A 10,913-nucleotide genomic window follows, 5' to 3' on the forward strand; every position below is an offset into this window, starting at 1 on the left:
AACGACCAACAACTGATATGTGGCTATTTCTACATTATGTAACATATTGATTACGGATATGCAGATACCTTTTTAAGTGGGTTTTCTAAAGTAGTGCGTTTCCTGGGGAAAAGACTTCTCTTTATATCATATAACGTTTTTAACACCAACGCAGAATGTAAAAGTTCGGGCATATTGATTGTTTAACATTCCCCTCGAGAATCTATCACTCATATGGAGACGTCACTGTTGCCGGTGAAGGGCCCCAAAATTTAGGCCTATGCTCGGCGTTTATGGTCATTAAGCAGGGCGGGATCTTTATCGTGCCACACACGGGACTTCGGTTTTTGCAGTCTCATCCGAAAGACCGCCCTATTGGAACCCGGATCCCCACAGGAAAGTTTGAACATAGAATCAGTATTTGTGGAGATTATACTTAGAGAAGACAGTACATATACATAATGCCACTGAAACAACTCAAAATGTTACACAGTTCCGATCTGTCTGATAATTCTTATCATTAAGGTCACCTTTAGGGAATATTTACATATATTTGAACATGGGAGGCCTGTATCTGTTGGTATTTGTGATTATTTTGGGTGTACATGGTGAGTACAACATTCTTATTCTAATAAGTAAGGTATTCATGCATTCTCGCTAATTTTCACTCGGTGAGAGGAACATACAAGTTCTATTATACCATGATAAAGGGGGCGTGTGAACTTGATGGCATACGATGAATATCAAGGGATTTCGCAAACATTATTTTTCACAATGCTCAAACTACGGAAACAGCACGAAGTGTGGGTGTTTACGGTTCTCCTCTACAGCGACGCATTTTTGTAATAATTATCAACGAATGCTTCTCTAGGGGCGAGACCAAACATTCAATGTCTAATAAAAAAACAAAAACAAATTCACATAGTTTTCACCAAGACACCCCCCCCCCCCTTTGAAACTAATAAATGTTGAAACTATAAGATTAACAAGTCAAAACAAAGGAGTAAAAATATGTTTACTTTTCTACTGTTTTTTCACAAATTAAAGTGTACATTGAAACTATTAATTGTTCATCAAAATGTAATGTTGTGTTGTGGTTTTAACAGTCACGTGTCATTTTTCTTTTTACACTTAAGTGTAATCGATGTCGGTTGAAAGAATTTTTAACCCCCTCCCCCAACTATTTGATTTAAAAATTGTCATCCGACATCGATCGTTCGATTGATTGCATATTCTCGAGAATATTTCACTCATATGGAGACGTCACCACTGCCGGTGAAGGGCTGCAAAATTCAGGCCTTTGCTCGGCGCTTATGGCCTTTGAGCAGGGAGGGATCTTTACCGTGCCACACCTGCTGTGACATGGGACCTCGGTTTTTGCGGTCTCATCCGAAAGTCTCGCCCCTTAGTTTGTATGGGATTTTAAAACCGGTTCGAAATATTTCACTCCTAAAGAGCCGTCACCGACTATTGGTGAAGTGCCGCACCATTTGACTCACCAACGCCTGTCGTGACACGGGACTTTTTAAAATCATATCTGAAATACCCGTGATTTCAGCGTTCAATGACGAGCGCTTGGTGAAGCAACAGGCTCTAAATCTGTTAAACGTCTTAGGTTTGACCCAGTGTAGGGGTCACGAATCGAACCAGGGACTAGCGGTTGCGATTCGAGCGAATACGCAACCAGTAATGAAAGGATTAGTGACATATATTTTACACGAAAGACACAATATACATGTACTATTTCCTATTTTCAGAGTCTTTATCAAGATGCCCCCTAGGTTGGTATCACCATGGAAACTCCTGTCTCTTGTTTTCCACGGACACGCTGAACTGGAACGATTCATCGGTATTATGTCTTGTTTACAGATCATCGAAAAGATTGTCTCGTGGGGATCCGGGTTAGAATAGGTGCCCAGTACCCCTTGTTTGTCGTAAGAAGCGACTAAATGGGGCGGTCGTTCGGATGAGACCGCAAACACCGAGGCCATGTGTTACAGCAGGTGTGGCACAATAAAGATCACTCCCTGATGAAAGGTCGTAAGCGCCGAGCATAGACCTTAACTTTTGCAGCCCTTCACCGGCAAGTGATGTCTCCATATGAGTGAAAAAATCTCGAGAGGGAGTAAAACAATATGAAATCAATCAATAAAAAAATCATACAGTACAGATGTCAATAATTAGGGTGCACGTTCTTCTAAACACAACGGAGTAGTGTGGGGCAACAATAGGGGAAAAGTTTTGCATGCATATTTTAGGGAAAATATTTTGAAATCTTTCTCTCTAGAACAGATGTTAACAATAAGGAACGCACCTCAAGATTTGGAAATTCCGAAAGGTAATTACCGTGTTACAAAACTTTGTTAATACTCGTTCTCATTTTGATAGATTTGGAAATTCCAAGAAGTAATTGCCATGTTACAAAACAGTTTTAATATTATTTCTCCATTTGATTCTAATTGGGTGTATTGCCAGATGCCACCTGGGGAGCGCAATGAGTTCATCACATTATATATATGTACATGTAGACAGAATTGGTAAACAACTGTTGACACTGTACAATTATCACTTTTGAAATTAACTTTCAGTTGTTCACATAATTGCATTTTGTTTAGCTAAGTGATATCATCCTTAATGATACTAGAAAATACCGTACATTAAAATTATGGTGTACCCTAAGTAATTATCTTGAACAACCATCGGGGTGTCTGATATTTTGTTGTGTGGAATATTTCCTTAAATTTACATTGGTTTGAATGGGGTTTTATTTTTCTTCGTATTTGATAATGCACTTGTAATAAACAACCAAAATTTAATCAAGATACAGTAATACAATACTGTATGTACCTGTAGCAGGAAATTAACTCGCGGAGGAAATTTTCGTTTTATTCATGGAAATAGAAGTTTCGCGAATTCTCAACAGACCGTGGACAATTCTTTAGAATCTGAATGTCTCCTTCAGCAACTGAATTTACCTTTTAAATATATTCAATATTTACATCTAGATAAAGTTTTCCACTAATCTGTCTCCTTACAATTCATTCCAAAAATAATACTATCAAACACCATTAAAACCTTTCTAGCTATCCCCCAATATTGATTCAAAATGACGACGGGTGATAATTGGGGAAGTTACAAACAACGCACACTAGATGCGTAACATACATCCGCTGATATCCTACGCGATTACAAGCGTGACCATAGTTATTGATAATGATCCAAATTGATCAGATACCCAGAGAAAGCAAACGGAGAACTTCTGGGTGCCTAAACCGAAGTCATTTGATCATATTTCACCACGGTAAATATAGGCTTCTGAGCTTCATCTACTCGTTTGATCATGTCCACAGCAACACAATAACCAAACTATATTCTTAATTAAAGCTATGTCCGTCTGATGGGACGTTAAACGGTGTCCCGTGTCAAGGATCACAACCCCCTTGGCACGCAAAAAGATCATTAAAATTTCCCTGATTTTCGAAAGAGAGTAGGCTCACTGGGGGCCGTCAGGGAAACTCAAACACTCACAACTAAACTCATTTCAATTAGTTAACCGCCGTAAAATGACTGAAATGTTGCCTAAACGGCGTAAAACCATTATCAACCAATCAATACCCAAAGCCTCTTTAACACAGTGTGGCCTTACATGCAAATTTACTAAGATTACTTCAAGTTTTTAATTTTAATTTACAGGTCTGCGTGTCAATCCTATTTTCTGACGCTTGTGACCACCTTCTCCAACTGACATTTTTTTAACACTCAGAAACACAATCATTTGTTTAATATATATGCTCACAACATCTACTCCCAGTCCCAGAATGGTGTGTGGGCGGTTGTCTTTAGATAGAGCAAATTATCCAACCCTTAAAAACTCCCGTAGGTCCTTAGTATCCTTTGCTTGTCATAAAGGCGACTGAATGAGACCGCAAACAATAAGGCCCTATCACAAAAGGTGCGATACGATAAAAATCCCTCCCCGTTCAAAGGCTGTAAGCGCCGAGCATATACCAAATTTTGTAACCCTTCACCGGCAATGGTGACGCCGAGCATAGGCCTAAATTTTGCAGCCCTACACCGGCAATGAGTGAAAAATTCTCGAGAAAAACAATCAACCAACCCTTAAAAAGACCAAAGTATAAGATGCTGCATATAAATTTGCCTTATAGAGACTGGAATACACAGCACTTATCACTCCTATTCAACTTGGCTAGATTTTTCTCAAACCTGTAACCTAAACTTACGACTTTTACCTTTCAGGGCTTTTGAAACAATGAATCTATCGGTTGCATCATTGACTCCTCGTACCCAATAACCACTTCATAGACTAGCTGTAGATTCAGCATAGTCATTTAAGTGAGAGGTACATGTAAGCATTGAAGTGAACATTTTGTTGAGTGGTGAAGACCAGATAATAGCTGCATTTGTCAGATCCCCAAATTAGCCCTGTTTTGTACATGTATGTTGCTTCAACTTAACTTTTGATCAACCTACATGTACTAGCATAGCTAACCCTATTCAACTACTGCACATTGTCTCTAGGAATCTTGATAGTCTTGTGCCCAATGTCTATGTCGGATCCCAGAAACAATAAACAGGTTACTGAACCCTGAGTTTGTCTACTGTTAATGGAACCCAAAATCTATGCAGATTTCCTCAAATGATACCTCCAATAGCAGAACACCCCCTGACCCTCTCTTACCCGCAAAAATAAAATCGTACAAATAGTGTTCTACCGTACCTAAACCCTATTTTGTTTTTAACCACTCACTGAAGAAACGTTGAAGAGTTTTCAAAAATTGAACCGGAAATCGAACATCCCATGGGTAAACACGTGTCTATAAATATTGATTTATAAATTTTAATCCTTTTAGCTCCAAGTCCCCAGGATACATTGGAAGTAATCTAAAAGTTGCTTTTGACATGAACGTTTACCAACACCAACCGGAACTCAGTTGCCATGCCCTGACCCCCACCATGCATATACAACCTCTAATCCCGTGTAGTGTTCAAATTTCTTCACTCCAAATTTTTACCGACTTTCTCCAATGCTGCAGACTGGATTGAGTGATTGAATATTGTTTAACGTCCCGCTGGAGAATCTTTCACTCATGTGGATACGTCACCACTGCAGGTGAAGGGCTGCAAACTTTTGGCCTATATCCTCGGCATTTGTGGCCCTGGAGCCTGGAGGGATCTTTATCGTGCTGCACCTGCTGTGACACGAGACTTTTATTTTAGCGGTCCCATCCGAAGGACCGCCCCATTTAGTCGCCTATGACGACACTACGGACAGTAGTCTGTCGTCTGTAGCCACGCTTGCAACGAAGACAGAAAATTTCATAAGTGAAGAAATATTTAATATAAATCACAGAAAATTACCCGAGGTTGAACTCACGACCTGCGGAACCAAATCTCCTAGCAGCATGTAACTAGCGCGCCAGACCACTTAACCATCTAGGATATAGATAAATAGATAGATGCTAAAACGAAAATTAACACAGTAAAATAATGCAATTTAGTATGTGTGTTGCACAAGCAATAGATTCTTGACCACATAATGAGTTTTCAGAGTTATTATAACAAGTAAATATTTATTTTGAAGGAAGCCTGTGCCAGTGTCGGCGCTAGTTTGGTTGCCATCGAGTCCCACGAAGAAGAAACATTCATACAGAATCGGCTACACCATGAGTTTGGTCCGTATCACGTTTTGCTATGGTTGATTTACCTTAAAGCTGACTGATTTTGGTAACTTTTCTTGTCTTGGGAGGGGCCTCCGTGGTTGAGTAGTTAGAGCATCGCGCTCAAAATCACACGACCTTTCACCTCTGTCGGCGCGGGTTCGAATCCCGCTGGCGCCGGTAGGTGAGAAAGTTTCCCAGTTTACTTGCGGAAGGTCAGTGGTCTCTTCCCAGGTGCATTGGATCTGGGTTCTCTCTTCCACCAATAAAAAGTGGGCGCCACTAGATAGCTGAACATTTTTTGAGTGTGGCGGAAAACATCAATCAATCTGAGTGTGACGGAAAACATCAATCAATCAATCTTGTCTTGGGATGACGTAAGTCACCTTGAGACAGATAGCTCCACTTGGTAAAACTTGTTCACAACAATATCTATCGTCTTAAGCGCGATAGTTCAAGTCTCTAAGTGTTTGTTTAGCTAGGTTGGGTTGGTTCAGTTTAAGTTTCTGAATATTAAAGTTGCATAGGTTAACTTGGAATCTAGTAATTTAAGTTTACTCCAAATGTCACACTGGATTATCTTAAAAATTTATGTTTTAATGGAAAATAACCAAATCATTATAACCGGAATAACTTTTTTTATCATCCAAATCTACGGGACCGGAACCTTAATCAACCAAATCAGTACGCTGCAGTCTGATATTTGTAATTATGTTACGTTATGAAAGGAACTAATTCACGACCCCCCCCCCCCCCCCCCAATTTTGTTTTTCAATTTTAATAATCAAAATCTACGGTCTAATGCGTTTAAAATGTAATACACGCTATGATGAAAGCTCACCATAGATATATTTATATCTGTTACATAAACAAAGAATTAGGTATGTTATTGTTTACAATTTTTTTTTTATCTAAATGGTGTGGTTATCGAAACATTAATTGATCGATAGATTTATTTATATTTTCCCCCACATTCAACAATTTTTCAGTTAATTAGTGGCGCCCAGTTTTATTGGTGGAAGAGAGAACTCAGATACGATGTACCTGGGAGGAGACCACCGACCTTCCGCAAGTAAACAGGGAAACTTTCTCAGTTTACTTGCGGAAGGTCGGTGGTCTCTTTCCAGGTACATTTATCGATATAAGTCTATCATATACATGTATATCACATTTCAAGTATTCTTTGTGTTAAATGTTCCATTTAAAAGTTACATTTGTCTGTTTAAAATTGGCAGGTCAAAGATTTGTTTGTAAACTTAAGGAAGACTGGAGTCTTGGTTATATAACACATATATACATGTAGGTAGAGCTGAATATTGCTCTTATCCTTGCATTAATTGAGGAGGTCCTTTTGGTTAGATAAGTTATATTTATAATGTGAAACATGAAAAATTAAAACAATATAAAAACGTGAGTAAATCCCTTTAAAAGCAGTAGGGGATTTTCGAGTTCCGTTCCGTGGGCATTTTGTGCTTCAGCATCTACAATGCAAAGTCTCGTGATTTGGCGATTTTTAAGGCATGCTTTCTTCTGGTTTAGCTAACAATCAGACGATTTCGTTCATTTGTTTTACTCACTGGTTTTGATACCGAATTTAAGAAGCAGTGCCATTGGTGTGTGGCAGAGGGAAGCAATATGGATTTACGTAAGAGTGGAAACAGGCACGTGACATCGTTTTTCAGGGAGGGCGGAGGGTAGCCAGAGAAGATACAGTGTCTTCACAATATTTTGTCAAAATTGTTTGACAAGAATAAGTAAATACATCAAAGCAAACAACACCTAACATGTTAGTTTAACTGATGCTCAAAATCTTTCAAATTCAAAATGCGTTGATGAAGGTTAAGTAGTGACATACGACTTTTTATACCTCAATATATATTTTTAACAACTTTTAAAATTCAGGAGAGGGGGAGGGTGATTGAATGATTGTTTTTACGACTTTTCGAGAATTTTTCACTCATATTGCGACGCCACCAGCTTTAGGTGAAGTGCCGCAGATTTAGACCTATGCTTAGCGCTCAAGGCCGTAGCAGTGAGGGTTCTTTATTGTGCCAACGCCGGGGGTGGTGGTGGTGGTAGCGTATCATATATATTAAGAAAATTTCCCCCAAACTCCCATAACTTGAATCGTGGGGAGAATACATGAATTCACGTCATATATTGCATTCGTACTATTCACTTCTGCCGTCATAAAAAGTCGGGGGGGGGGGGGGGTCTTGGTGGTTGTGTCACGAAATGAATATTTAATCTTATCTATAGATAATTGAAAATGACGGTTGTTAAAATGGGGTCCATCCCCCCCCCCCCCCCCCCCCCATCTCCTTGATTCTGCATACCTAAGAAGTACCGATATATCCATGAGCGGATTTGCAATGCAGAAATCGCCGTTCATTCGAATGGTGCCCAATATTTGTAAAGATAAATAATGACGTAATATTTAACTTTCAATAACTGGTATGTCTTCATTGTTTCACATTTTCATGGATGATTTCCGAAAATTCAGTCATTTTTCTTTACCGATCGGCGATTGAATTTCAAGAGCTTGAGATTAATTTTTTTTTTATGTATCTACACCTACATTTTTGGAAAGAATTTGCAAATTCATCCCAAACGCAAGCTTACTGTTGCATAGACTTTGTATGTTACTTTTACAGTAAAAAGAACAAGCAAGACTTATCTGTAACAAAATTTTCTTCCGTTCGATTATACTTGCATAGAATCAACGTCCAGTTTAATAGGCTAGTATACACTTGTATAAGAGGTAGTGTATTCACATTACCCACGATAAACCGGAAATTACCATGCCTTAAAAAAGTATGACGTAATAGTGACTAAATGCAGAATAAACACGGACATGGAAGAACTCGAAAAACCCCTATTGGAATATCGACACTGTTATCAATAAGCTCATGGATACAAAGAAAATTGGCATTGCTAAGGGAAATGATAATGCCCTACATGACTGTCTCGACCGAAAGGCAGGGCTGACGTTGTGTCCTTTGGAAAGGCACTTTACATGAATTTCCTCACTCCACCCAAGTGTAAAAGGGGTACCTGGCTATAAACAGTGAAAGATATTGTTAGAATGTTAGTGATCTAGCGCTTGTAATGGCAGCTTGCACTGTATGCTTCCTAGGAGGCTGAGAAAGTTCTAGATTGATATAAGGTCTATCGGGGTAATAATGTACATTGATTATTGTAAAGCGCTTTGATCAGCATACGCTGGAAAAGGCGCTATATAAAACCAATCGTTATTATTATTATGGTTAGACAGTTGAATGACTGTCGTATATGGTAGTAAATCCATCCTTCTTTTAACAGCTAGCTTTATGTTTTGGCTTGGAGGAACGGATCAGTTTCAGTCTGATTCTGTTTGGTACTGGATTTCAACTGAACAAGCTATTAATGATGGTTACACCGACTGGCACGCCACCGAGCCCGATCATCCAGGTGATACTACCCTTCAGGTTTTCCGAACCCGATCTCTTACTGGTTTTTTTCTTCTAAGTCGATGTAAATGTTATGTATGTATATGAAACAAATAACGATTAGGGGATAATCACCTTCAAAGTAATTAGCACCCTTGTTTATTTGCAATTTTAATCTGTAAACGATTTTCAATGGCCATGTGGAAAGTTAGAAATTCAATATCCTTGGCTGAAACCAAACGTTTGTGCTACATGCACGTGTACATGTAACAGGTAAACAGCACTGTTTGGCGATGCGGAAGGACCTGAATTATCAGTGGTGTGACGACTACTGCCCGGAACTACACGCCTACATTTGCGAAAAACCGTGAGTCATATATTATGTAACATGTTAATTTAATGAAGAGTTCCGAGTTTTCAGAATTCTTTGTTTTCGTGAAATATTTGACGACATATGTTTCCGACTATATTTGCAATATATATCGTGAGAATAGTTTTGCCGAGAAGTTCGTGTTGGCACGAAATAGATAAAAGCAGGAAATTATATTTTGGTTCAATGTCGGAATTGTGTACAGCTAATATTTATGAGAAATTGAATAAAGAATAAATGCCTCTCTGCTATGGAGGGCCGTCAGCGCCCTTGTACGCTTTTAATATGTGGAAGGACAGCGTTATCGGGGAAAATGCTGAATGTTTGAAAAGTTAAATTAAACTGAAAACTAGAAACAACCTTTAAAATGGAGATCGATATAGAATATACAATATATGCCAAAATCGTTTATATGTTTGCGGCAACGATGTATCAATTAACTAAAATGTTCAAGTTAAAAATTTAGTTTGCGCTCCAATTAAATCTGATTATTTAAGTGTATATGACAGTTTTTTTTTAGTTTCAACATGTATGTGTCAACAATTCGTTTTTTTTTAATTCCTTATATTTGAGAATTTCTAACGTCTACGAAACATTTTATGGCTGTGTATCTTATGTTGTATTTATTGCCATTGTATTCTAATCGCTCAGTTTATATAACCATTATACAACAGTGCTGAAATACTTAATATTTGCTTTCCTTTAAAGGTTGGATGATGGTCAGTCGATAATAGGCTAGTCACAGCAACACAAATGGAGGAATTATGTACCAGATATAACGTTACTACTGTTCTCAGTAAACTAATCAGAAATGCATTTGTTTGTTGTCTTTAATAGCTGAGATGCATAATATGTTTGATAAAGCAAGAAATGCAAACTGTCTCTCAATGTTATATCTACCTGAAAACAATACCACCCCAAATAATACTAAAACATCGAGATATCCGTGGGTTCGAGATATCCAAAATCGATCTTGAATTTTTTTTTGAAGGGGGATATTTGATGCATAGTATGGGATATGCATTATAAACAACAACCCCGTTGCCTTTTTTTTTTTTTTTTATAATGCAAGTTGATTGATATTGTGGAATTTCAAAGGCAAATATTTCAGTGGGTTTTTTCTCTCTCCATATTTATAAACATCCCATTCACAATGTGTTTCAAAATTAAGATGTATGCTTACTTTATAAACTGATGCCCAGGCCCGACTAGGATGTAGCTATTGCGCTGTAGTGAGAGAACCTATCACGTAAGAAACAAAAAAGACGGATTTTTAAAAAGAACTTTTTATGTTTATTAAATACAATATCTTATTAAGTACAACTAATACGCATGCTATTTTATACAATACTACAAAGATACGGAAAATTCTTCCATTCAGACAACGTTTGAATGTTCTACAATGTTTCATTCAATGAACTTTTCTGACAGCATCTAAGTCCCCGAAGAACAGCGTAA

General features: G+C 38.1%; 1 protein-coding gene across 1 annotated transcript; it reads left to right on the forward strand.

Annotated features, from left to right (window-relative positions):
• The first annotated feature begins 466 nt into the window (after nucleotides 1–466).
• LOC125662323 (perlucin-like protein) lies at nucleotides 467–10,271 on the forward strand. Its single transcript, XM_048894506.2, has 6 exons — nucleotides 467–587; nucleotides 1,737–1,828; nucleotides 5,582–5,672; nucleotides 8,979–9,107; nucleotides 9,359–9,452; nucleotides 10,164–10,271. The coding sequence occupies exons 1-6, from the start codon at nucleotides 539–541 to the stop codon at nucleotides 10,192–10,194; spliced, it is 486 nt and encodes a 161-aa protein (XP_048750463.2). The 5' UTR covers nucleotides 467–538; the 3' UTR covers nucleotides 10,195–10,271.
• Nucleotides 10,272–10,913: the final 642 nt, after the last annotated feature.

This window comes from Ostrea edulis, chromosome 8 (assembly GCF_947568905.1).
Source record: "Ostrea edulis chromosome 8, xbOstEdul1.1, whole genome shotgun sequence".
Lineage (NCBI taxonomy): Eukaryota > Metazoa > Mollusca > Bivalvia > Ostreida > Ostreidae > Ostrea > Ostrea edulis.

What these genes read in the sequence shown, in the direction of transcription:
- LOC125662323 (XM_048894506.2), top strand. Translation starts at nt 539, where the DNA reads ATGGGAGGCCTGTATCTGTTGGTATTTGTGATTATTTTGGGTGTACAT. An exon ending in TGAACTGGAACGATTCATCG is followed by an intron (nt 1,829 to 5,581) that starts GTATTATGTCTT and finishes TTTATTTTGAAG; the next exon opens with GAAGCCTGTGCCAGTGTCGG. An exon ending in TCGGCTACACCATGAGTTTG is followed by an intron (nt 5,673 to 8,978) that starts GTCCGTATCACG and finishes TTCTTTTAACAG; the next exon opens with CTAGCTTTATGTTTTGGCTT.